Raw genomic sequence first — 27246 nt, 5'->3', positions numbered from 1 at the left:
CCAAGTGAAGCAACTCAAGGATGGGACCTTCATCTCCCAAATGAAGTACACGCAAGACTTGATCAAGCGGTTCGGGATGAAGGACGCCAAGCCCACAAAGACTCTAATGGGAACCGACGGACACACCGACCTCAACAAAGGAGGTAAGTCCGTTGATCAAAAGGCATACCGGTCTATGATAGGGTCCTTACTTTATTTATGTGCTAGTAGACCGGATATTATGCTTAGTGTATGCATGTGTGCTAGATTTCAATCCGATCCAAGGGAGTGTCACTTAGTGGCCATGAAGCGAATTCTTAGATATTTAGTCGCTACGCCTTGCTTCGGGATCTAGTATCCAAAAGGGTCTACCTTTGACTTGATTGGATATTCAGACTCCGACTATGCTGGATGTAAGGTCGATAGGAAGAGTACATCAGGGACATGCCAGTTCTTAGGAAGGTCCCTGGTGTCGTGGAGTTCTAAGAAACAAACTTCCGTTGCCCTATCCACCGCTGAGACCGAGTATGTTGCCGCACGACAGTGTTGCGCGCAACTACTTTGGATGAGGCAAACCCTCAGGGACTTGGCTACAATCTGAGCAAAGTCCCACTCCTATGTGATAATGAGAGTGCTATCCGCATGGCGGATAATCCTGTTGAACACAGCCGCACAAAGCACATAGACATCCGGCATCACTTTTTGAGAGACCACTAGCAAAAGGGAGATATCGAAGTGTTTCATGTTAGCACCGAGAACCAGCTAGCCGATATCTTTACCAAGCCTCTAGATGAGTCGACCTTTTGCAAGCTGAATGTCTTAGATTCGCGGAACCTGGATTGATTTCTAGCATACATGTGTTTTATGCCTTGATCATGTTCCTTAATGCATTTTGTTGTTTATTTATGGTGCTCAAGTTGTACAATCACCCCCCGGACCTCACAAGTCCATTTGCAAGTGATGCACATATTTAGGGGGAGATGTGCTACAACTTGACCCTTTGAGGCTAACTGTGTGCTTGAGTTTGCTTAATTTAGTCTCAAAGGAGGTTTGAAAGGGAAACAGTGGACTTGGACCATGCAAGACTTCCACTGCACTCCGATGAAAGAGTAACTGATTCCAAGTTCATCCTTGTACTCTTATTGCCTTTTTACTCTTAGTTGAAGATTTTGGTGAGGCAATGGGGTTAGAGGGCCAAAATTGATCCCGTTTTGGTGCTTGATGCCAAAGGGGGAGAAAATAAGGCCAAAGCAAGAAATGGATCAACTACCACTTGAGAATTTTGAAAAGTAGAGTTAGAGTTTTTGTTTGTCAAAATACTCTTGTTTGTCTCTTATTGTCAAAAGTTGGTCTCTTGTGGGGAGAATATTTGATTATGGGAAATAGGGGGAGTTTTTGAAATCCTTGATCAATTTGTCTTTGAACAACTCTCTTTATGTCTCAACAAGTGTGTTTGACTTAGAGATAGGGAATTGAGTTTGATTTGCAAAAACAAAACCAAGTGGTGGCAAAGGATGATCCAAATATGCCAAATTTGAAACAAAACAAATTTGAGTTTTCATTTGCATTGATGTTGCACTTCTTTTAGTTGCTTTTTATCGTGTTGGCATAAATCACCAAAAAGGGGGAGATTGAAAGGGAAATGTGCCCTTGGGCCATTACTAAGTGTTTTGGTGATTTAGTGTCCAACACAAGTGATTAAGTGATAAACTATGCCAAATTGTGGATAAGGTGCAAATCAATACAAAGGTATGATTCTAGACTTAGTACATTGTTTTTTGTGTACTAACGTGTTTGTCTAAGTGCTAGAATCAGAGAAAATTCAATTGGAAAAGCTTGGCTCGAAGCAGCCAAAAGTCTGCTCGGTCTGGGTACACCGGACTGTCCGGTGGTGCACCGGACAGTGTCCGGTGCGCCAGGCTGGCTCTGGCGAACTGGCCGCTCTCGGAAAATCATCGGCGGCGTACGACTTAAATTCACCGGACTGTCCGGTGGTGTACCGGACTGTCCGGTGAGCCAACAGTCGGCCCAGCCAACGGTCGGCCGCGTAATCCGCGCGCTACGCGTGGCAGAACCAACGGTCAGAAGGGGGCACCGGACTGTCCGGTGTGCACCAGACAGTGTCCGGTGCGCCAACGGCTCTGAACCGCCAACGGTCGGCTTCACCAAAGAAGGAAAGAAATCCGCACCAGACAGCGTCCGGTGGTGCACCGGACTGTCCGGTGCGCCAGGCGACAGAAGGCAAGAATTGCCTTCCTGGAATGCTCTTAACGGCTCCTAGCTGCCTTGGGGCTATAAAAGGGACCCCTAGGCGCATGGAGGAGAATACCAAGCATTCTCTAAGCATTTCTAAGCACCAAGACTTCAATTCCGTGCATTCGATTCTTTGTGATAGCAACTAGAGCTCCATTTGAGTAGAGAACTCTTTGAGTTGTGTTGAGAGCTCGTGTTGTGACTTGTGTGCGTATTGTCGCTCTGATTTTGTGTCTTGTGTGCATTGCTCATCCCTCCCTTACTTCGTGCTTCTTTGTGAACATCAAAGTGTAAGGGCGAGAGACTCCAAGTTGTGGAGATTCCTCGCAAACGGGATATAGTAAACAAAGCAAAACACCGTGGTATTCAAGTGGGTCTTTGGACCGCTTGAGAGGGGTTGATTGCAACCCTCGTCCGTTGGGACGCCACAACGTGGAGTAGGCAAGTGTTGAACTTAGCCGAACCACGGGATAAACCACTGTGTCTATCTGTGATTGATCTTCTTGTGGTTATCGTGTCTTGCAAGAACTCCTATCTAGCCACTTGGTTTTATTGTGCTAACTCCTAATCAAGTTTTGTGGATTAAGTTTCAAGTTTTACAGGATCACCTATTCACCCCCCTCTAGGTGCTCTCAGAGCTCACCCTTTCTGTACTCACATCCCCCAGGTCAAGGACATGTACCACATGATAAGGTGCATGAAGAATGATGTGATGAGTTCGCGAGTGGTCTAGGCCATCGTCTCCCAGTCAACTGTGGTTGCTGGATCGTTGTCTTCGTATGATGTAATTATTTAACTATTTTGTACAGAACTCCGTTATATATTAATAATGTGGCATTTGTTTCTGTACCATGTGTCATCATATGTGTGTGACTTGATCCTAGCACATTTGGTTATTATTCTCACACCCAGGTTTTGGTTGCCCCTAGAACCCGGGTGTGACACCTAGGGTCAAAGGGACATTCCTTCATGGCCCTTGTGATGCTGAGGGCCTCAGATGCGTCATGAAATTTGTTGTTTGGGTGTGCGGTGACACCTCTCTAGGGCATTCTTACTCTCTGGGGCCTAACAATTCCACCATGGTCCTAGCACTCTATTCTAAGGTTTAGAATAAGAAACAACCTTTCGAGGCTCTTGTATTGCTAAGGACCCTAGGTTTACGCGCCCAATTACCTTAAGTGCCCCTAGTAGCACAATACACAAGGTAAAGGACTACCAAGGGCCCTAAGGCTAGTGCATAGTTTCCTACAACTAGGAACCCTAGATTTAGGTCACCCTCATGGTTCACTGGCCCTAGCGCCCGGGGGCCAAAAACATAGAAATTGACCCCCTATGGTGCTTAAGGGACTAGGGCAAGGACAAAAAAGGATGAGGGTCAAAGTGATATGTGGTAGCTGGCTCAATAGCACAATGAAAGGGTCAAACTAGGACGTGAGAAGAGTGGATCCAAGGTTCCCATATGTTGATTTATGAGGCGTCGAGAAGAGTGGGCCTTTGAGACGAACCTAGGGCCCCCTATTAGCACCTGGAGAGGAGCATACCCTCGGTTGTTGCCATGACACACTTAAGGATCCTTGTATTAGAGATTGACTTTTAGGCCTATAGTATGGCAGTCAGTACTCTTGAGGCCCCACAACTAGGGTGCCTCTCATGGCCTTAACCAGTGAAGATCCCCAATACTAACTTCAGTTTATACAAAGGTGCTCCTAGCTAAGCCTACTGGACCACATAATGTGGGGTATAGGAGCAAGCCACTACCCCCTCGCACCTAGGGCACTTAACAATATAAGCCCGTAAGGCCACTAGCACCCTATAACACTTAATAGTATAAGCCCCTAGAGCCCCTCACACCCTAGGGTACCTAACGGTATAAGCAATCGATGGCCCTCACACCTTGGGGCACTTATTGATATAAGCCCTTAGGCCCCTCATGCCTTGGGACACTTAGCAATATAAGCTCATAGGGCCTCTCGCGTCCCGAGGCACTTAGTCGTGTAAGCTCTCAAGGCCCCTCATGTCCTGGCGCATTAGCAATATAAGCCCTTAGGGCCACTCGTGTCATAGGGCACTTAGCTACGTAAGCCCTTGAGACCCCTCGCATCGCAAGGCATTAGCATTATAAGCCCCTAGATCCACTCACATCCATGGGCAATTACATCTCAAAGCACTTAATGGTACTAGTACCTACCGCGCGCCCCTACTTGTGTGGCGTGCTTCTGGCCCTGGTAACTGTTCTTAGCAAATGACTATTTGCAAGTAAACATATTCAATGATTCTGCTATTCTTAGCAAAGTAATTTCACTTGGACTTTTGTGCCAAGAACGCATTGGAAAAAATCTCCTTGGACTCCAGCACACCGACAAGGATGTTCAGGGTCTTATCAATTCTCGCTTAACTCTTATATGACAAAAAAGTAGAGCAACAATATGAGTCTACTTATCATGTACACCGCCTAAGGCCCTATTCGGTTAGCTTGTTCTCGACCGGGATCTAGTCCAAACCCTCGTGGATCACTTCCATCTGGAAAGAATCCCGGTCACAAGAAAATAGGTGTTCGGTTAATTCGCGTGTGGGCTGCATACCGGATGAAACCGGCCTTTCCTCGTCACGTCGGCTAGGGAATGACGCCCGACCTCTACGGTGGAAATATTCCCGTCGAGCGCACATGGAGGAGCCATAGGGCAACGCGTGAGAAGGGTAGGAAGCGGTGGTGGTGGCGACGACGGTGTTAAGGTCTCAAGGACGTGAGATTGGCGGCGTCGATCTCCTCCTCTGACGACATTCTCACTAGTATTCTTCTTCGTCCATGTCTCTTCTATCGCATCTAGGGCATTTAGGGTTCTTGATTTGGTTCTTGCGTCTCTTCTTCGATCCAGAGTATTTGGGAGATTCGGGATGATGGAGGACACCGTGAGTGATCCGAAGTATTTAGGACATTTGGCATGCAGTTTGGCTACCGATCTATAGTACTTACAGTCTGAATGGGAATTAGTTTTGACCCACTTTGCGCCATCTATCGTCAAGGTCACGCAGCGCATCTTCATGACATTCGTTGATCTATTTATCGTCTAGCTTCTTGTCCAGCTGGTGCCTCCTTGTTGCTGTTGTGCTGGGATTTTGTGGGTGTATTTTTGTCTCCGGTATCGCCTTGAGTAGCTACAGTGGTGACCACACAAGTGAACGAGATGCAAAGAAGGCAGGTAAGCTACTGCAAATTTATAAAAGAATTTCTTGTTAAGAAATAGACGCTAGATTACTGTGCTGGATAGATCTTAGCAGGCAAACAATAGGAGAACTGATGTAAATGAGAAGACAAAGTTCTTCAAGTGACATAAAATGTTGTCCAGTTTTTTTCTTAAAATGAAATATCTATGTAGCTGTTTGTGGCAAGTTACGAAGTATTGATTTGTGGAGATAAATTGGAAAATACAGAGATTTTTCATTGACTTGGAGACAAAAAATGTTGTGTTGTTGGTGTGGAAGCCTTTGCGCTCTGCAGAATAGGATGTTTAATAATCATATGTGATATTCTGGAAAAGTTGTAGTAGTGTCTGATTTTTGGTGAGCACATTAAAATTCCTTATTGTGAAAAAACATCTAGATGAAAAGGAGTATAATCAGGGAGTGTGGATTTTCTGAATCTAAATGGAAAAGAGGGGATATGGTACTTTAGAATTTAGTTTTTGGTGAAACTCTCAATCCCATTTGGCATGCTTGATTTAATGTTCGCTTAAATTGCTTAGATTCTTATCCACTTGTCCTCATGGAAGCCTCTCAACCCTCAAATGTTTGTCTTTGCTGATTTATTTGTTTAGGCAGCCCTCATTTAGCTGCACCTTTTCGTGTTAAGAAAAAAAGAAGCTTTGCGTTCAATTTCTCCTAGAATCTTTCTGTGATACCAGCTGATTTATTTATTCTCTTATTTGGAACGTTATGACAACAAGAAGCCACTAGAAAGAATAAAGAAACAGAATGCAGTGACACCACCACTCCATCATGTAGGTGTTTTGTCTAGTAACACAATGGTGCACCTTTGCAGAAAAATGGGTTTAGTGTTTCAGTTAAGAGTACATATCTTTACTTGTACTTGTCTAGATGTATTTTCTAACAAAAAATGTAATTTTACACTGCCAGGCAGCGTCGATGTTGAGTTTCTGACATCAGCGTGTTGATGTTCTGTTATGTGTTGCTTGTTGTAAACACAGTTGTTTCTCATGTTGTTGCTATGCCAACTTATAGAGTGAGGCTTGGCATTAGCTGTTGCTATGTGAAATTGCTCATGATTTTGCTTGATGTAAATTGCTTGTTGTAAAAAGCCGCCCAACCCAGCACTGCAGTGGAGTGAGGTGAAGCCAAACAATAGTATTCTCATCTGGTAGAGAGTGTGAGGGGAGGGCTTTTGTTAAATATCTTAAATAAATGAGCACACTTCACTTGGGAGGAGATGAGATTTTTAGATATCTTACTTGGTTCGTTGGAAATTAATTAATATAGTGTTCCTGTTGGTTGTTGTTTCTAACTAGGTGTGGCTGCTCGGCACCTCCTCAATTCGACCGGCACGGTACTTACCTATGTCAAAAGCTGAAGAAGCTAGTTCCATCGGCGTAATAGTGATTATAAAATGTCATTTTCAGTGCCAGTCTAACATCATACTGAATTAGCTTATGTTATTACAAATGTTAGTACTAACCTTTTTGTTTATATTTGATCAAACCTAAAATTGCTGACTCATTAAAGAATGAGAAATTACAAACTTTTGTGTTAGAGGGAGTATATAATGGTGATCTGTGCAAGCTAATCTGCAGTAGTACTCACCAGCCGATGATCATGTGTTTCTCTGAATTCTGAAACCTAATCCTGTTTCAAAATGGCATATATAATTCCTGGTCCTCTCGAAAAGGCAGTAGATAATGGTATATAATTCAAGATGTTAAGTATATATAAACAGGAATCATATATGAACCCAGTTTCTCTGCATTCTGAAACCTAATCCTGAGATGATGTGATTGTGATCCACTAACTGGAGGATACATGCAAATCTTAATGTCACCTTCTGCAGTAGGCAACAACTGACGGTTTGTTGGTGTGCAGTGTTCTTCAAACTATTCAACAACTGAACTGTTCAAACATGTTACTGAAGATTGGCAGCTGAAACACATGATCACCGGCTAAACATGGTAGGCGTGAAAAACAAGATCACCGACTGAATAGTTCATGATCACCAGCTAAAACACAAGATCTTGGAGGCGTGAAACATGGTAGCTAAACTCTTCAAACATGTTAGGCAATAGCAGGCAACAACAATGAAACACAATCAAGCTATCCGGTAGCTGAACTGAGCAATTTTGGTTGCCTGGTGGAGGGAGGTCTAACGGCTGACGCTGCTATTCAATTGTCTGGCATGACAGCGTAGGGTCGAACATAGTTACAGGGATTAACCGAATAGATTTTTAAGGCAGGGATTAAACCATATAAAGGGATTAAACCCCCAAGGTGATTGAGTGAAAGGGAGGGATTCACTCAATCCCTCTCTGGATTAGGTCCACTTGGGAAATTTATCCCTTGCAAACGAACATGCCCGAAGGGACAAAATTTATGGTACCTGAGAAATAACCATAACACCGCTAGAATCAGCTAAGGATCCTCGTGCAGGAGCGAGGGAACCAACCTCATCAAATAAAATGGCACATGGGCCTGCAGATGTAGCCTAAGGTTGAAAGTGGAAAAACTGGGGAAAAATTATTGATGTTTCGGACAATTACTCGGCTGTGTAAATTCCATACCTTTTCAAAATATCCTAAACATTCTTTTATGTTTCTGCAACATACATCTTTATCAGTCCTGGACCTTTGATGCTATGAAAGTTCAGTGAGTATTCAGGCTTTCACGAGTAAAGGCTAGAAGTCCAACAAACATTCATTTTAGCGAACCCATGTCTTTAGGATGCACTTGTTATCGGATGTCTTCTAAGAGACAAAATGCACTTGTTATGGTAACTAAACAAAAATATAATTTAATTCGTGTGAAACCTTTTCAAACCTACCTACCCTGTTACTGGAGATTCATATACCCAGACATCTGATCGCTTGCGCAATTTAGAAGAAATCAGGCGATTATACGTCAAAGGGAGCTAAAATATCAAGCAAAAGAAAAGGTCATCCCACAAAAGCCCAAAACTATTGTAGGGAAAAGACTTGTTTTTACCTATAATTGAGTGTCATATTGGTGTTGCTGATATTTACTGCTGAACCAAGTCCTACTGTAGGGAAAAGACTTAGTCGTATATGCCCCTAGAGCCTATTGTGTCTCGAGTCACTAAGCCGTATAAGCCCCATGGGCCATGACCCATCATGTTCCGTAGCACTTAGCGATGTAATGTAAGCACCTGAGGCCCTCGGAGGAATCAAGTACTTAGTGACAATATAGGCCTATTTTAGGGCTAAGGGAAAGAATCAACAAAAGCAGGCAATCACAACTGTTTTATTTCATATATCTCTACTACTATTAAGAATGTAAGGGGTAGGCTGCCCCTCTTGGTTCTGCCTTCCACTAATCTACACCGTCCGTTCGTCGAGCACCACCCCTGCCCCCGCTGCACCGTCCGTTCGTCGAGCATCACCTGCCCGCCCACCCGCCCCTCCCCGCATCCTTCGCAGCTGCAACCGACGCCGCCTCAATCCACCTCTCTCCCCCCATCGCCGCGCTGCCGAACGTGACGATGGGGCACCTCCTCTCCCGCTGTCGCGGTAACGGCTGCATCCCCACCGCCCACCACCACCACCTCCGCCTCCATGCCCTCTCCTCCTCCCCCTCATCGATCGTCTCACGCCACCGCCACCGCAACTCTTGAAACCCTAATCCCCCACGACAACCATGGCCAAGTTGCCCACCAAGCCTCCGCTGCCCGCGCAACCTGGTGAGCCTATAGCGATACGCTTCCAATGTCGAGGTTGGAATTATCCGATTTTGAGATCCTGTGATGCCGTCTCAACCTCGGAGTTTTAGAGTATTATTTTGAAAATGGTGAGGGTAGGCAGGCAGAGAGGGGCCGTGGGCCCCGCCAGCCTTACCGTGGAGGTGGGCGACGTGGTGGGTACAACGATGGGCAGGCTGGGAATGAGTTCGGACGTCCTCGCCGGGCATATGAGCGCCACAGCGGCACTGGCCGTGGCTACGGGATGAAGCGTGAAGGGGTTGGGCGTGGAAATTGGGGAACTGCAACTGATGAAGGCCTTGAACAGTTAAGATTGTCGCTATTCAGTCTTCAATATGTGGTTTGATGAACCACTCAAGTTACTACGATGAAGATGTAGAGTTTTGACCTTTTGGTGTGTGTGGCATATAGGGACACTGTGGATGCTGTTAATCCTGAGGAAACTACTGCCGTGGTGGAGGATGAGAAGAAACCTGAAGATGCACCACAGTCTAAGGTTGAGAAGGACAAGGAGGGCGCGGAGAATGAAGAACAAGAAAAGGAACCTGAGGATAAGGTATATTTCTGGTTTGTACTAAGATGCTCTTGCTACCATATTCCGCGTTGCAATGTGTATGGTTGTAGTATGCCTAGCACATTATGTAAGGGTGATGGTAGCACCCTTTAACTTGCCTAGCACGTCTTGTGATTTTGGGTACTGTGACACTTACAATGTTCTTAACATTTGTTTATATATATGGAAAAATGTGTAGTAGACTGGTGGAAATATTTTGTGATTCTTTTAGTTTCATTCATGTCAATCCTTGCTCGGTAGTATAGTTATTTATTCTAGAACCTTTTGCTTTAAAATCAGTGCTGCTGTGCCACAATGCCAACATGGGGGCGCTTCTTGGTGATTGCATTATTTTTGTATTTAGAGTCTCTTCTGCTTTTCGATCCATTACTTTTTGCTCTTCTCTGCCAAATGCAATGGCCATATATTAGAGTGTATGCTTTTACGTCAGTTTTCCAGTTATGCGAGATTCATGTTGTATCTCAGATATTGTACTAGCACCTAACTTTGACTATGGTGAGCCATTGATTCGCTGTTTTCAATGTTTCTGGATATGACCAACTGTAGCACACACAAAAGAAATGGATTGTTGATATTCATTTTCACTCATACCAGTTCATGATTTGATGCATCAGATGTGATGTGATGCCACTTAATATTGAATGAACTGTTTTTGTTGCACAGTTGATATATCTAGAGAAAAAATGATGCTTTGATCAATCCAGAACCTGCATACTTGCTGGAATTAAGTTGGGATGTTTTTTTGCATCAAAATAAAGTAGTATGTGGAATGATGTTTGCTCCGACCATGACGCAGGAGATGACTCTGGAGGAATATGAAAAGGTACTGGAGCAAAAACAAAAAGCTTTACTCTCCCTTAAGGCTGAGGAGAGAAAAGTTGAAATTGACAAGGAGCTACAGGCCATGCAACAACTGTCAGTTAAAAAGGATGGCGATGAAGTGTTTATCAAGCTGGTACGCTACGTGTGTGCATACTGCTCTTTCCTCTCTTTTTACCCCTGTTGGTCACAGCCGGTTTTGAACGATTGTAGGGCTCTGACAAGGACTTGAAAAAGAAAGAAAGTGCTGAAAGAGAAGAACATGGCAAGAAGGTATATATCTGATATTTTCACCTGCTTCAGTCTGATATAAGTTTGTAAGTCACATAGTCTGAAGTTAACAACACAAAGCAAATTAATGTATTCGTGTAATTTAACAAAGAAAGATGGAATATAGTTATCAGATACAGTGGCACACTGGCGCTAAAGCTTTATCCATTTTCCTTGTCCCAACCAAAAGGTAATTACAAAAGAAAATATGTATCAATTAGATTGAAGTAAACAGGGTCCAATACCACCATACAACTAAAGGCTGAGATCAACGTACTGTAGTAACTGGAGACCTTTGCTGAATGAAAGCCAGCTTATGAGATGTAGATTCATAAGCTGCCAAGAGGAAGAGAGAGAGGTGGTCAGTCTAAATTGTGTATCAACATTACACACACTGACTCGATGTATGTTTATAACTTAAGGTGTGTGTAGATTAAACGAAAAATACTAAGGGCCATCGTACTCTAACTGAAACTCAGTAGGTTACTCCATCAGACATCTTGTGCGCATAACAGAGCTGTTTGCAGCGCCAGCAGAGCGCTAACGATTTTTATCGAGCAGTTGGTGCTCAGGAAATAAAGAGACTAACCGAAGGAACACAAGCAGCAATGCTGAAACAACATGGAATAGCACAGAGTGACAACAAGGATCGAGCACCCAACCTTCGAGAGCGAGTGCGAGGTCGCCGACGGCGTCAGGGCCGAAGGCGTCATTGCCGGCGCAGGGCAGCACGGAGGACTCGTCGAGGTAGGCCACCCACCTCGCCCGCGACGAGGATATGAGAAGGTCGACGGCGAGCTGCCCCACGTTGCCAATCGACAACGCTGGCTGCGTCCGGGTGATCGGAAGACCAAACATAATCGTAGGGCATCGGTTAAAACAAACCAACTGTTAGTTAAAAAGGATGGCGATGAAGTGTTTATCAAGCTGGTACGCTACGTGTGTGCATACTGCTCTTTCCTCTCTTTTTTACCCATGTTGGTCACAACCGGTTTTGAACGATTGTAGGGCTCTGACAAGGACTTGAAAAAGAAAGAAAGTGCTGAAAGAGAAGAACGGGGCAAGAAGGTATATATCTGATATTTTTCACCTGCTTCAGTCTGATATAATCAGAGTCACTGTTGTTTCCCTGACCGTCATGTTTGTTTTATGTTTTCCTTCCTCTCTCAAGTCCCTGTGCATTTTGCAGAAGATACTTCTAGGTTTAATACTATAAATTAAATGACTGCGCATAATATGAAAAAACAGAAGTTCTTTAAACTATCTTCCCAATAATGGAGTATACGCTAGGTTGTTCACTGTCTGTTGTGGCTGCCAGTTACTCCCTCTGTTTGTAAGCCAGTTTAATTTTGGTACGTTGTCTAAATAGCCGTGCTTTATATTCCTAGGTACACAAGTGGTCTTTTTGTGGATTCTATTGTTGATTGAGTTGCAACATTAGCTGTAGGCTTGCCTCAGATCTGTTACTATTCAAAGGAGAAATTGGTGAGCCTTATGATTAGCTCTTCTTAATTTATTCTATATCGATGTGTTCTCTCTAAATTTTTGAAATTAGTAATTTGAAGGCGTGTTGCCATGGATGTAATTTTTAGTTCTTTTGTCTATCAGATATCTAGAGTGGTTCTGCTTATTCAATAGCAGCGCATAGTACCTTTAAATAATGTTGTTCATTTTTTAGTAAAAAGGATGGGGAAGTTGAGATTAATGATGTCTGATTTGCACATCCTTCTCGCACTTCTCATATGATAGTACTATGCATATGACATGTCTATTTACCAAATTTGACATTTTCATTATATATCTCTACTACTTATTAAGGCTGCAAGGGTAGTCTGCCTCCTTTTGGTTCTGCCTTCCGATAATCTCTACTGTCCGTGTTCGCTACCCACCTCCGCGTGCACCTCGCACCCTCTGAGCATCCACCGCGCGAACAACCCTACCTGTTGTCTCTCGTTACTCCCTTTGTAGCCGCCGCAGCACCGCCTCCCCACGCGCGAGCCGTAGCCGCTCCTCCGTCCGCCGCGCGTGGGTCGTAGCCCCCCTAAAGGTTCGTTCGCAACCAGACGCCGCTGCCACCACCTCCAGGTTCGTTAGCCGGATGGCGACCCTTGCTGATGGCTCCCTGAGGCGTTCAGGAATCCATGCGGCTTGGCTCGGCGGCGACCAAGCCTGATGGTCAGCCGACGCGTGGGGTTCTCAACCTGCATTGCCTAATGCTGTCATGCCGAGGTGCATGGGGATTTGGGACCATGGTGAGCAGAGGTGAATTTCCCTCCAATCGCTTAGTTCTGTGCAACTCTTTGGTTATTAAGAATTGGGGAACTTCTTTTGGACGTGGGGGATGACTTTGCAGCGGCACTCAAGGCCCTTCCTTTTTCTCAAATCTCAACTCATTTCCTCCTCTTCTAGCTTATCATCTGGGAGGCGAAGGGGTGACTTGTCGAAGAGCATTTTATGTCAAAGATGCCCTGCTTTACTCACAGAGATAGAAATTATTGAAGACAGAGATAGACCACCATACAACCACCTTCGATGGACGCGGGGGATAACTTTGCTTGACAATGGCTTAGGTTTATACCAAATAGGCATCTTGGGTTCTTTCTTGGTTTTGCTGAAAACAAGGTGTGTAATTACTTTAAATGCCAAGTGCTGGTTCAATAGTTGAACGGAAACACTATTGCCTTGGCTTAAACATATTAATTTAACATGAGTTACCATATGAATACCCTGAAAATTTTAGTTTAAATTACATTACTTGAGCTGTTTGTAGTATTTATGTAGATTATATTATTACAACATGAGGGCAGGATTAAGGTCCTTTAAATGAATTGCAGGCCCAACTCTTATTGGTATTCATCCATATGCAGGCTTAAAGTTCTACTTATACGTGTTTAGTTACTTTAAATGCAAGTGCTGGTTCAATAGTTGAACATAAACACTATTGCCTGGGTTTAACATATTAATTTAACATGAGTTACCATATGAATATCCTGAAAATTTTAGTTTAAATTACATTACTTAGATGTTTGTAGTATTTATTTAGATTATATTATTACAACATGATGGTAGGATTAAAGATCCTTTAAATGAATTGCAGGCCCAACTCTTATTGGTATTCTTCCATATGCTGGCTTAAAGTTCTACATATATGAAGATCTGAAATCTTAAGTTCCATAGGATTAACAAGGATTCTGTTATATTGAAGCTCTCTTGCGGAGCTTTAGCCGCTGGTCTATTTGGACAAACCCTCACTTATCCAGTAGATGTTGGTCGGAGACAAATGCATGTGCAATTCTTGTATTCCATGCACTGATAATCTATTAAATTTTATTTTGACTATGATTCCTGTTTGTTCACCACTCATAAGACTTTGTCCCTTCAGGTTCAAAGCAAGCAGTCTCAAAATCAAGTGATGGCTTCCGTATAAGAGGGACTTTTCAGGGTCTCTTGCTCATCATTCGGTGCCAACGATGGAGACAACTCTTTGCTGGCTTGAGCCTTAACTATGCCAAGGGTATTCATCATCTCTTTAACCAAAAAACAGAAGTCTGCTTGTGTTACGCACTTAAACAGGATTACTCAATGGACGTGCATTACTTGTTCTTAATATCATATGCATATAAACTACTTCATTTGTTTCTACAGCTTAATGACTCAAATGTCAAGGAGATAAAGAGCAAGACAAAGAAGTATGTCGTGGTAGTTGTGCGTCACCCTTGTCTGATAGTTTGGTCGGCATATCTTTGTTTTTTAGAAACTGCTCCCAACTCTCTAGCTATCTATGGGTGCATGTGCTATTGCTTAGATCTGTACTTCCATATATGTGCTGATTGATATGTTAAATTTGACTCCTCATCCTCTTGGTATGTATTTTCAAAAGAAAGAAAAATGCAGTGTCTGGCGTAGGATCATCTTCATCCAAAGGAAAGGCAATTGCAGGTAAAAGGGGAGAAAAATCCAAGAGGGAATATAACAGCAGTGGTATTCAAGAAGCAGAGAGAAATAAACTGTTTTTCTTTGAGGGCTCTTCATATAATTTTGACTTGGAGGATCTATTGAGGGCTTTGGCTGAAGTCCTTGGAAAAGGAAGTTATGGGACTACGTACAAAGCTGTTCTGGAGGATGGAACAACAGTGGTGGTCAAGAGATTGAAAGAAGTGGTGGCGGGAAAGAGGGAATTTGAACAGCAGATGGAGCTAATTGGCAAGGTTTGCCAGCATCAAAACACTGTCCCATTGCATGCTTACTACTACTCCAAGGATGAGAAGCTCTTGGTGTATGACTATGTCCCACTAGGTAGCCTTTGTGCTGCTTTGCATGGTATGTCCCCTTCATTTCAAATAATCTGTCTGAATCATTTTACATTTTCTTACATGTCATATTGTTAGATTGAAATTTAGTTTTCAAAATTGAGGCTATTTGCTACTTCAACTTGAAAGTATAATCCAGATGGGGGTCGCATACTTGAATTCTCAAAGTGGGGATGCTTTACATCGATTGTAGAGAACTCTCTAATTCTGGGTTATGTAAATTATAATCTTTGGTCCTTACTCCTTAGTTAATTTTTTTCTGAATAAGGTAATTTTTTTTCTGAATAAGGTATTTATTATTTGTAACATAGACATACACTCCAGATGTACTATCTTCAGTCCTTAGTTTTTATTCTTCTGAATATAACATAGTTTTTTTATAAAGGATGTTGACATATAACTTCCTCAAATCATTTGGTATTTGGGATTCCAATAGCTGTTCTGGAGTTCCCTAGAAACAGTTAAAAAGACCTGCTCTTGTGGCTAGAATTTTGGGCTTTTGAGATACTGAAATTTTCTGGCCTTTGCAGTGAATGCAAAAGAATAATTGGTGGTTTCATAGTGCTGCCTTGCTTTTCTGTTACCTACTTAATCTGCAAGAACGACATGGACAGTTGGGGGTACAAGTAGCACTACATGGGTTAATGTTGTGTTGCATATTATTAATCAGGTTTAGACACATTTGGCTGATCTACTTAATCACCATGAACTGGAAACTGTGTGATTTTACTAGGAGGGCTATAGGACTTTTGATATATTTTTGACAGAACACCTGAGTTTGCTTTCATTTCTTTTTCATTTAATTTGTCTGTATGGACATGTTCTCTTTTGCTTGGATACCACAAATTTAATTGGTTACTGAGATTTTGGGACTGGGTCACCAAATGAAAGGTGCATTTCAAGTTTTGCTTCTGTGATGTTTCCACTTTTATTTTCAGTTATTTCACCTATTTTGCTAACTTATTGTCTGAAAGTCTGACTAGGCTCATTATACATATTTCTATGGAAATGAAACTGTATGGTAGTTGGTTGCAGACTAATTGTTGATTGTAAAATCCAGGTAACAAAGCTGTTGGAAGAACCCCATTGGACTGGGAGACCAGGGTGAAGATAACTCTGGGCACAACACGCGGAATGGCTTACCTTCACTCCGTGGGTAGCGGCGGGAAGTTCATTCACGGGAACATCAAGTCAAGCAACATCCTTCTCTCACAGGAACTCGGCGCCTGTGTCACCGAGTTCGGCCTTGCCCAGCTCATGTCCACGCCCCACGTCCACCCACTGCACACGGAATGGCTTACCTTCACTCGGTGTGGCTCAAGTATGAACGCTTATGCTTTTCTGGATTAATTGAAATGTCTTTCATCTTCTATGACTATGCATGTGTTTTTCAAGCAATACTTGGTACTCGAGCATCAGAGATCATAAAGCTTGCTCCTTTTTGTCTCCATTTATCAGTCGAGGGGGAGTCACCAACGAACGACCCACAATTGGTAAGCCTCATTATTCGACTGGATTTTTTATTTCGCCTCTAGAGAATACTTCTCATTACCTAACCGCTTTGTTCTCTTGCCATTTCTGATTCTGCTGTTATGATACTGATGGAATCCTCATTCGCCGCTGCTAAGGAGTTTGAGCAGGACTAGAGAGGAGACGTCAGTTCTTCCTCCTCCGCTCAATGCGACCATTGTCCCTGTCCCCAAACTATGAACTCTTAGAACAATGATGATCACTGCCACTCCTGAGAGCACCTAGAGGGGGGGGGGGTGAATAGGTGATCCTGTAGAACTTAAAACTTTACACCACAAACTTGACTAAAATCAAGTGAGTAGAGAGGAGAACTCTTGTGAAGCACAATAGACACAATAAAGACAAGCACAAGAGACACGAGGATTTATCCCGTGGTTCGGCCAAGTACAAAACTTGCCTATTCCACGTTGTGGCGTCCCAACGGATGAGAGTTGCACTCAACTCCTCTCAAGTGATCCAATGATCAACTTGAATACCACGATGTTCTTCTTTACTTTGCTCTTTTCCCGTTTGCGAGGAATCTCCACAACTTGGAGTCTCTCGCCCTTACAATAAGAATCAATATGAAGCACAAGAGTAAGGGAGGGAAGCAACACACTCAAATCCACAGCGAATACACACACATAAGATCAAGACTTGAGCTCAAGGCAATATCTCGAGGTTCTCACTAGAACGGAGCTCAAATCACTAAGAATGCCGAGCAAGTGCGCAAGAATGAAGTATGAGTGATCAACAATGCTCAAGGAATGCTTGGTTTTCTCCTCCATGCGCCTAGGGGTCCCTTTTATAGCCCCAAGGCAGCTAGGAGCCGTTGAGAGCATTTCAAAAAGGCAATTCTTGCCTTCTGTCGCCTGACGCACCGGACAGTCCGGTGCACCACCGGACAGTCCGGTGCACCACCGGACACTGTCCGGTGCGAATCTCTTTCCTTATTTGGCGAAGCCGACCGTTGCAGATTAGGAGCCGTTGGCGCACCGGACACTGTCCGGTGCACACCAGACAGTCTGGTGCCCCTTCCGACCGTTGGCACTTGCCACGCGTCGCGCGCGGATTCCGCGGCCGACCGTTGGCCCGGCTGACTGTTGGCTCACCGGACAGTCCGGTGATTTATAGTCGTACGCCGTTAATTGCTTCCCGAGAGCAGCCAGTTGACAGACTCCGGCCTGGCGCATCGGACACTGTCCGGTGCACCCAGACCGAGCTGTCTTTGGCTGAACAAAGTCATCTCCTTTCCAACTTGATTTTTCCTGTTTCCACCACTTAGACACAATACATTAGTCTCCAAAACAATGTACTAAGTCTTAGAAACATACCTTTTCACTTGATTTGCACTTTGTCCATCACTTTGCTTAGATTAACATAAGTCCACTTGTGTTGGCACTCAATCACCAAAATACTTAGAAATGACCCAAGGGCACATTTCCCTTTCAATCTCCCCCTTTTTGGTGATTTATGCCAACACAATAAAAAGCAACTAAAGGAAGTGCAACATCAATACAAATGAGAGCTCAAAATTGTTTTGATTCAAATTTGGCATATATGGATCATTCTTTGCCACCACTTGGTTTGTTTTTGCAAATCAAATTCAATTTCCTATCTCTAAGTCAAGCACACTTGTTGAGACATAAAGAGAGTTGTTCCAAGAGAAATTGATCAAAGATTTCAAAAACTCCCCCTATTTCCCATAACCAAATACTCTCCCCACAAGAGACCAACTTTTGACAATAAGAGACAAACAAGAGTATTTTGACAAACAAAAAAACTCTAACTCTACTGTTTCAAAATTCTCAAGTGGTAGCTGATCCATTTCTTGCTTTGGCCTTATTTTCTCCCCCTTTGGCATCAAGCACCAAAACAGGATCAATTTTGGCCCTTTAACCCCATTGCCTCACCAAAATCTTCAACTAAGAGTAGATAGGCAATAAGAGGACAAAGATGAACTTGGAATCAGTTACTCTTTCATCAGAGTGCAGTGGAAGTCTTGCATGGTCCAAGTCCACCTTTTCCCTTTCAAACCTCCTTTGAGACTAAATTAAGCAAACTCAAGCACACAGTTAGTCTCAAAGGGTCAAGTTGTAGCACATCTCCCCCTAAATATGTGCATCAGTGCACATGGACTTGTGAGGTCCGAGGAGTGCTTGTACAACTTGAGCACCATAAATAAACAACAAAATGCATTAAGGAACATGATCAAGGCATAAAACACATGTATGCTATAAATCAATCCAGGTTCCGCGAATCTAAGACATTTAGCTCACTACGCAGCTTGCAAAAGGTCGACTCATCTAGAGGCTTGGTAAAGATATCGGCTAGCTGGTTCTCGGTGCTAACATGAAACACTTCGATATCTCCCTTTTGCTGGTGGTCTCTCAAAAAGTGATGCCGGATGTCAATGTGCTTTGTGCGGTTGTGTCCAACAGGATTATCCGCCATGCGGATAGCACTCTCAGATTGTACCCAAAGTCCCTGAGGGTTTGCCTCATCCAAAGTAGTTGCGCGCAACACTGCCCTGCGGCAACATACTCGGCCTCAACGGTGGATAGGGCAATAGAGGTTTGTTTCTTAGAGCTCCACGACACCAGGGACCTTCCTAAGAATTGGCACGTCCCCGATGTACTCTTCCTATCGACCTTACATCCAGCATAGTCGGAGTCTGAATATCCAATCAAGTCAAAGGTAGACCCCTTTGGATACCAGATCCCGAAGCAAGGCGTAGCGACTAAGTATCTAAGAATTCGCTTCACGGCCACTAAGTGACACTCCCTTGGATCGGATTAAAATCTAGCACACATGCATACACTAAGCATAATATCCGGTCTACTAGCACATAAATAAAGTAAAGACCCTATCATTGATCGGTATGCCTTTTGATCAACGGACTTACCTCCTTTGTTGAGGTCGGTGTGTCCGTCGGTTCCCATTGGAGTCTTTGCGGGCTTGGCGTCCTTCATCCCAAACCGCTTGATCAAATCTTGCGTGTACTTCGTTTGGGAGATGAAGGTCCCATCCTTGAGTGGCTTCACTTGGAACCCAAGGAAATAGCTTAACTCTCCCATCATCGACATCTCAAACTTTTGAGTCATCACCCTGCTAAACTCTTCACAAGACTTTTGGTTAGTAGAACCAAATATTATGTCATCGACATAAATTTGGCACACAAAAAGATCACCATCACAAGTCTTAGTAAAAAGAGTTGGATCGGCTTTCCCAACCTTGAAAGCATTAGCAATTAAAAAGTCTCTAAGGCATTCATACCATGCTCTTGGGGCTTGCTTAAGTCCATAGAGCGCCTTAGAGAGCTTACACACGTGGTCGGGGTACCGTTCATCCTCAAAGCCAGGGTGTTGCTCCACGTACACCTCCTCCTTGATTGGCCCGTTGAGGAAAGCGCTCTTCACATCCATTTGGAACAACCTTAAAGAATGGTGAGTAGCATAGGCTAACAATATGCGAATTGACTCTAGCCTAGCCACAGGAGCAAAAGTCTCCTCAAAGTCCAAACCTGCGATTTGGGCATAACCTTTTGCCACAAGTCGTGCCTTGTTCCTTGTCACCACTCCGTGCTCGTCTTGTTTGTTGCGGAACACCCACTTGGTTCCCACAACGTTTTGCTTGGGACGAGGCACCAGTGTTCAAACTTCATTTCTCTTGAAGTTGTTGAGCTCCTCTTGCATGGCCAACACCCAGTCCGGATCTAGCAAGGCCTCTTCTACCCTGAAAGGCTCAATAGAAGAGACAAAGGAGTAATGCTCACAAAAATTAACTAATCTAGAACGAGTAGTTACTCCCTTGCTTATGTCACCCAATATTTGGTCGACGGGATGATTCCTTTGAATCGTCGCTCGAACTTGGGTTGGAGGTGCCGGTTGCGCTTCTTCCTCTATCACATGAACATCTTGTGCTCCCCCTTGATCACACGCCTCTTCTTGATGAACTTGTTCATCTTCTTGAGTTGGGGGATGCACCATTGTTGAGGAAGAAGGTTGATCTTGCTCCTTTTGTTCCAGTGGCCTCACATCTCCAATTGCCATGGTGCGCATTGCGGCCGTTGGAACGTCTTCTTCATCTACATCATCAAGATCAACAACTTGCTCTCTTGGAGAGCCATTAGTCTCATCAAATACAACGTCGCTAGAGACTTCAACCAAACCCGATGATTTGTTGAAGACCCTATACGCCTTTGTATTTGAGTCATAACCTAACAAAAACCCTTCTACAGCTTTGGGAGCAAACTTAGAATTCCTACCTTTCTTCACTAGAATGTAACATTTGCTCCCAAATACACGAAAGTAAGACACATTGGGTTTGTTACCGGTTAGAAGCTCATATGAAGTCTTCTTGAGGAGGCGATGAAGATAGACCCAGTTTATGGCGTGGCAAGCCGTGCTCACGGCTTCCGTCCAAAACCGTTCGAGCGTCTTAAATTCACCAAGCATCGTCCTCGCCATGTCTAGTAGCGTCCTGTTCTTCCTCTCTACCACACCATTTTGCTGTGGTGTGTAGGGAGCGGAGAACTCGTGCTTGATTCCTTCCTCCTCAAGATACTCCTCCACTTGAAGGTTCTTGAACTCGGACCCATTGTCGCTCCTTATCTTCTTCACTTCGAGCTCAAACTCGTTTTGGGCTCTCCTTAGGAAGCGCTTGAGGGTCCCTTGGGTTTCAGATTTATCCTGCAAAAAGAATACCCAAGTGAAGCGGGAAAAATCATCAACTATAACAAGACCGTACTTACTTCCTCCTATACTTAGATAGGCGACAGGTCTGAAGAGGTTCATATGAAGTAACTCCAGGGGTCTTGATGTGGTCATCACATTTTTGGCATGATGAGAGCTTCCCACCTGTTTGCCTGCTTGACACGCTGCACAAGGTCTATCTTTTTCGAAAGTTACATTAGTTAGACCTATCACGTGTTCTCCCTTTAGAAGCTTGTGAAGGTTCTTCATCCCCACATGTGCTAAACGGCGATGCCACAGCCAGCCCATGCTAGTCTTAGCAATTAAGCATGCATCTAGACCGGCCTCCTCTTTTGCAAAATCAACTAAATAAAGTTTGCCGTCTAGTACACCCTTAAAAGCTAATGAACCATCACTTCTTCTAAAGACAGACACATCTACATTCGTGAATAAACAGTTATATCCCATATTACAAAGTTGACTCAGACAACAAGTTATATCCAAGCGACTCAACTAAGAACACATTAGAAATAGAGTGCTCGGATGAAATAGCAATTTTTCCTAACCCTTTCACCTTGCCTTGGTTCCCATCACCGAATATGATTGAATCTTGGGGATCCTTGTTCTTGACGTAGGAAGAGAACATCCTCTTTTCCCCCGTCATGTGGTTTGTGCATCCGCTGTCGATAATCCAGCTTGAGCCCCCGGATGCATAAACCTGCAAGGCAAATTTAGGCTTGGGTCTTAGGTACCCAACTCATGTTGGGTCCTACAAGGTTAGTTACAATAGTCTTAGGGACCCAAATGCAAGTCTTGTCTCCCTTACATTTGGCCCCTAATTTCCTAGCAATTACCTTCTTATCCTTTCTACAAATAGCAAAGGAAGCATTGCAAGCATAATAAATTGTAGAAGGTTCATTCATTGCTTTCCTAGGAACATGAACAATATTTCTTCTAGGCATAGCATTTTTTCTAGCCACATTTCTATGATGCATAGAAGAACTAGAAGCAAACATTGCATTTGAATCATAAGCATGTGAAACAACATCATTGCAACTCCTATCATGGTATAAGAAAGCATGGTTCTTTTGAATACTATTTGCCATAGGGGCCTTCCCTTTCTCCTTGATGGAGATGGAAGCCTTATGGCTTGTTAAGTTCTTGACCTCCCTCTTGAAGCCAAGACCATCCTTAATTGAGGGGTGTCTACCAACCGTGTAGGCATCCCTTGCAAATTTTAGTTTATCATAATCATTTTTGCTAGTCTTAAGTTGGCCATTAAGACTAGCCACTTCATCATTTAATTTAGAAATTGAAACTAGGTGTTCACTACAAGCATCAATATTAATATCTTTACACCTATTGCAAATTGCAACATGTTCTACACAAGATGTTGATTTATTGGCTATTTCTAACTTAGCATTCAAATCATCATTTATGCTCTTTAAGCTAGAAATAGAGTCATGGCATGTAGACAATTCATAAGAGAGCATTTCATTTCTTTTAATTTCTAACGCAAGGGAGTTTTGTGCCTCTACAAACTTATCATGCTCATCATATAAGAGATCCTCTTGCTTTTCTAACAATCTATTCTTATCATTCAAAGCATCAATCAATTCATTTATTTTATCAATCTTAGTTCTATCTAGGCCCTTGAATAAACTAGCATAGTCTATTTCATCATCATCACTAGACTCATCCTCACTAGAAGAAGCATAAGTGGATTTTTGAGAGTTTACCTTCTTCTCCTTTGCCATGAGGCAGGTGTGATGCTCATTGGGGAAGAGGGACGCTTTGTTGAAGGCGGTGGCGGCGAGTCCTTCGTTGTCAGAGTCGGACGACGAACAATCCGAGTCCCACTCCTTTCCAAGGTGTGCCTCGCCCTTAGCTTTCTTGTAAGCCTTCTTCTTTTCCCTCTTGTTCCCTTGTTCCTGGTCACTATCATTATCGGGACAATTAGCGATAAAATGACCAATCTTACCACATTTGAAGCATGAGTGCTTCCCCTTTGTCTTGGTCTTGTTGGGATGCTCCTTGCGACCCCTTAGCGCCGTCTTGAAGCGCTTGATGATGAGGGTCATCTCTTCCTCATTGAGTCCCGCCGCCTCAACTTGTGCCACCTTGCTAGGTAGTGCCTCCTTGCTCCTTGTTGCTTTGAGAGCAATGGTTTGAGGCTCTTGGATTGGGCCATTCAATGCATCGTCAACGTATCTTGCCTCCTTGATCATCATCCGCCCGCTTACAAACTTTCCAAGTATCTCCTCGGTCGTCATCTTGGTGTACCTAGGATTCTCACGAATATTGTTCACAAGATGTGGATCAAGGACAGTAAAAGACCTTAGCATTAGGCGGACGACGTCGTGGTCCGTCTATCGCGTGCTTCCATAGCTCCTTATTTTGTTGACGAGGGTCTTGAGCCGGTTGTATGTTTGGGTTGGCTCCTCGCCCCTGATCATTGCGAATCTCCCAAGTTCGCCCTCCACCAACTCCATTTTGGTGAGCATGGTGACGTCGTTCCCCTCATGTGAGATTTTGAGGGTGTCCCAAATCTTCTTGGCGTTATCCAAGCCGCTCACCTTATGGTATTCATCCCTGCACAATGAAGCTAGAAGAACAGTAGTAGCTTGTGCATTTTTGTGAATTTGCTCATTGATAAACATGGGACTATCACTACTATCAAATTGCATTCCACTCTCTACTATCTCCCATATGCTTGGATGGAGAGAGAACAAGTGACTACGCATTTTGTGACTCCAAAATCCGTAGTCCTCTCCATCAAAGTGAGGAGGTTTACCAAGTGGAATGGAGAGTAAATGAGCATTTGCATTTTGCGGAATACGAGAATAGTCAAAAGAGAAGTTTGAATTGACCGTTTTCTTTTTCTTGTAGTTGTCGTCGTCTTTTTGGGAAGAAGAGGACTCGTCGTTGTCGTCGTAATAGACGATCTCCTTGATGCGCCTTGTTTTCTTCTTCTTCCCATCTTTTCTTTTGTGGCTTGAGCCCGAGTCAGTAGGCTTGTCATCTTTTGGATCATTGACGAAGGACTCCTTCTCCTTATCATTGACCATCATCCCCTTTCCCTTAGGATCCATCTCTTCGGGCGATTAGTCCCTTTCTTGAAGAGAACGACTCTGATACCAATTGAGAGCACCTGGAGGGGGGGGTGAATAGGTGATCCAGTAGAACTTAAAACTTTACACCACAAACTTGATTAAGAGTTAGAATAATAAAATCAAGTGAGTAGAGAGGAGAACTCTTGTGAAGCACAATAGACACAATGAAGACAAGCACAAGAGACACGAGGATTTATCCCGTGGTTCGGCCAAGTACAAAACATGCCTATTCCACGTTGTGGCGTCCCAACGGACGAGAGTTGCACTCAACTCCTCTCAAGTGATCCAATGATCAACTTGAATACCACGGTGTTCTTCTTTACTTTGCTCTTTTCCCGTTTGCGAGGAATCTCCACAACTTGGAGTCTCTCGCCCTTACAATAAGAATCAATATGAAGCACAAGAGTAAGGGAGGGAAGCAACACACTCAAATCCACAGCGAACACACACACATAAGATCAAGACTTGAGCTCAAGACAATATCTCGAGGTTCTCACTAGAACAGAGCTCAAATCACTAAGAATGTCGAACAAGTGCGCAAGAATGAAGTATGAGTGATCAACAATGCTCAAGGAATGCTTGGTTTTCTCCTCCATGCGCCTAAGGGTCCCTTTTATAGCCCCAAGGCAGTTAGGAGCCGTTGAGAGCATTTCAAGAAGGCAATTCTTGCCTTCTGTCGCCTGGCGCACCGGACAGTCTGGTGCACCACCGGACACTGTCTGGTGCGGATCTCTTTCCTTATTTGGCGAAGCCGACCGTTGCAGATTCGGAGCCGTTGGCGCACCGGACACTGTCCGGTGCACACCGGACAGTCCGGTGCCCCTTCCGACCGTTGGCACTTGCCACGCGTCGCGCGCGGATTCTGCGGCTGACCGTTGGCCCGGCTGACTGTTGGCTCACCGGACAGTCCGGTGCACCACCGGACAGTCCGGTGATTTATAGCTGTACGCCGTTAATTGCTTCCCGAGAGCAGCCAGTTGACAGACTCCGGCCTGGCGCACCGGACACTGTCCAGTGCACCACCGGACAGTCCGGTGCACCCAGACCGAGCTGTCTTTGGCTGAACAAAGCCATCTCCTTTCCAACTTGAATTTTCCTGTTTCCACCACTTAGACACAATACATTAGTCTCCAAAACAATGTACTAAGTCTTAGAAACATACCTTTTCACTTGATTTGCACTTTGTCCATCACTTTGCCTAGATTAACGTAAGTCCACTTGTGTTGGCACTCAATCACCAAAATACTTAGAAATGGCCCAAGGGCACATTTCCCTTTCAACTCCTCGCTCATTTTTTCTGAAGGGGAAATATCCATCTTCTTGTTGTTTTGTACTGTTGGATACTTTAGCATATTTCTCATACTACTAGGAGTGTAGGTAAGGAGTCCACACACGAGTTTGTAAACACCATGTGTAAGGGAGTTCACCAACGTGATGTGCCTCACCTACAGGGGTGCTGCTTTGTCACCACCCTTGTGCCTTGTCCAGGTGCTGCTTACCAGCCTCTTATTTTGTTTCTGAATTCAGGATCTTATGTTGGTCCTACAAGTAACATTAAAGTACTTCCCTCCCTGTTGGCATTAAAACCCCTAGTGTGGTTGTTGTGTTGTACTGTTGTTTGTACTAGGCGAGCATCACTTCCAATTTGTTGTAGTAGCTTTTTCTTGCTACTTCATGGATCTTGGGTCTTCGGTTGTTGAGTTATTTGCTTCAGCAATTAGGCTTCTGACTTAGAGCTTTTAGATTTGTAGGCATTGCTGGTTGTCTTGAAGAAGATGATGGTGGGCTCTTCCCACCACCAGCAGCTATAGAAGAAGGGGAAGTCTGTGGCTGACAAGGGTCCGCCCCCGCAACTGTGGTGGCAGAGAAGGTGGTGGCGCGGTTAGGGCAGCCACAACACCCCATCATCTGGGCGAGGCGGTAGCATCATACTTGTCATCATCCCGTCACATAGCTTTGGTATTATTTCTGGTTTTTGGCTCATGTGCACGTTTGTTGGTATCACTAATCATTTTCACTTTAGTTACAATGATCGCCTAAATCCATGGTTTTTATTGCCTATAGTTTGTTAATGTTTCTCTGGTTTTGCAGTAGTTGCCTAAAAACTAAAAGTATATGAACACTTCTCTATTAGATAATGTGATTTATTAGAGTTAAGAAAATTGATGTGTATGATATAGACATTTGAGCTGGGGCTAATGCTCGTTTACATCTTATTATTGTTGTTGTATGCTTGTGTGCTTAATTTGTTGTTTCTGTAGATTAATGTGAGGTATAATCTTGTTTTCGGCTCTCCTGATGTTGTAGCTGTTGAGTGCAAGAAATCACATGCAAGCTGGATTGTGTTAGACAAGTAATGATCAACTACTAAATCAATAGTTTCTTTAATACATCCTGCATTATCTAATTGCTATTTTTGCTTATTAAATTGTATGTTACTGCTGCTCAAGGATTTGAAGCATGAGGAGAAGCATTGTGGGGGAGAAGCTTCAGTGCAACATTGTTGTTCTATAGGGATCAACATCCTCAAGACCGCTTGGAAAACTTTCACAAAAAACTCATAATGCAAGCATATGTTTTATTGGAAAAGTTTTCCAAGCTGAATTTCTGAAAGCCTCCTCACTGCTTTAGTTATGCTAAATTGGAATTTGCAACTAGGGGTTTCTAACAAGTAAATTTCTTAGCTAAAGGTGGATTTTGGTCTGTTCATCGACGTGTCCTTTCTGATGGTGGCGTTGTTTGTTAGCTACAAAATCATCAATCAAAGATTGTAATTATATTGCGTTATTGT

General features: G+C 43.7%; 3 protein-coding genes across 6 annotated transcripts; 2 read left to right on the top strand and 1 right to left on the bottom strand.

The window, feature by feature from the left end:
• The first annotated feature begins 9105 nt into the window (after positions 1-9105).
• LOC103631509 (RGG repeats nuclear RNA binding protein A) lies at positions 9106-9858 on the top strand. The gene is made up of 3 exons (XM_020540132.1): positions 9106-9148; positions 9238-9472; positions 9578-9858. Exons 1-3 carry the CDS (start codon positions 9106-9108, stop codon positions 9831-9833), a joined length of 534 nt encoding a protein of 177 aa, XP_020395721.1. The 3' UTR covers positions 9834-9858.
• Positions 9859-10964: 1106 nt separating this feature from the next.
• LOC109940638 (proteasome assembly chaperone 2-like) lies at positions 10965-11746 on the bottom strand. Its single transcript, XM_020540244.1, has 2 exons — positions 11492-11746; positions 10965-11165 (listed from the first exon to the last, which is right to left on the bottom strand). The coding sequence occupies exons 1-2, from the start codon at positions 11685-11687 to the stop codon at positions 11098-11100; spliced, it is 264 nt and encodes an 87-aa protein (XP_020395833.1). The 5' UTR covers positions 11688-11746; the 3' UTR covers positions 10965-11097.
• An 854-nt stretch (positions 11747-12600) lies between these two features.
• LOC103630314 (probable inactive receptor kinase At5g58300) lies at positions 12601-27226 on the top strand. Of its 4 annotated transcripts, XR_004850373.1 has the most exons (6): positions 12601-13091; positions 14212-15149; positions 16200-16632; positions 26199-26414; positions 26763-26808; positions 26906-27216. XR_004850373.1 is itself a non-coding variant. In XM_020539544.3 (5 exons), the coding sequence occupies exons 2-5, from the start codon at positions 15020-15022 to the stop codon at positions 26223-26225; spliced, it is 453 nt and encodes a 150-aa protein (XP_020395133.1). In that variant the 5' UTR covers positions 12614-13091; positions 14212-15019; the 3' UTR covers positions 26226-27216. The 4 variants fall into 4 exon arrangements, 1 of the variants encoding a protein (XP_020395133.1); XR_004850372.1 differs by having other exon boundaries at positions 12602-13091; positions 26199-26808; positions 26906-27226; XR_002262894.3 differs by having other exon boundaries at positions 12605-13091; positions 14212-14343; positions 14475-15149; positions 26199-27216.
• The last annotated feature ends 20 nt before the right edge of the window (positions 27227-27246 follow it).

This window comes from Zea mays, chromosome 6 (genome assembly GCF_902167145.1).
Source record: "Zea mays cultivar B73 chromosome 6, Zm-B73-REFERENCE-NAM-5.0, whole genome shotgun sequence".
In the NCBI taxonomy this organism is placed as follows: domain Eukaryota; kingdom Viridiplantae; phylum Streptophyta; class Magnoliopsida; order Poales; family Poaceae; genus Zea; species Zea mays.
This window is presented reverse-complemented; position numbering and strand designations above follow the sequence as displayed.

Excerpts from the sequence above, each read along its gene's own strand:
- LOC103631509 (XM_020540132.1), top strand. The coding sequence starts at position 9,106 with ATGGCCAAGTTGCCCACCAAGCCTCCGCTGCCCGCGCAACCTG. Across the intron at positions 9,149-9,237 it reads TCCGCTGCCCGCGCAACCTG|AGTATTATTTTGAAAATGGT; the intron begins GTGAGCCTATAG and ends TCGGAGTTTTAG. Across the intron at positions 9,473-9,577 it reads ACTGATGAAGGCCTTGAACA|GGACACTGTGGATGCTGTTA; the intron begins GTTAAGATTGTC and ends TGTGGCATATAG.
- LOC109940638 (XM_020540244.1), bottom strand. The coding sequence starts at position 11,687 with ATGTTTGGTCTTCCGATCACCCGGACGCAGCCAGCGTTGTCGATTGGC. Across the intron at positions 11,166-11,491 it reads CCTCGCACTCGCTCTCGAAG|CTTATGAATCTACATCTCAT; the intron begins GTTGGGTGCTCG and ends TCCTCTTGGCAG.
- LOC103630314 (XM_020539544.3), top strand. The coding sequence starts at position 15,020 with ATGGAGCTAATTGGCAAGGTTTGCCAGCATCAAAACACTGTCCCATTG. Across the intron at positions 15,150-16,199 it reads CCTTTGTGCTGCTTTGCATG|GTAACAAAGCTGTTGGAAGA; the intron begins GTATGTCCCCTT and ends TGTAAAATCCAG. Across the intron at positions 16,461-16,597 it reads CTTCACTCGGTGTGGCTCAA|TCGAGGGGGAGTCACCAACG; the intron begins GTATGAACGCTT and ends TCCATTTATCAG.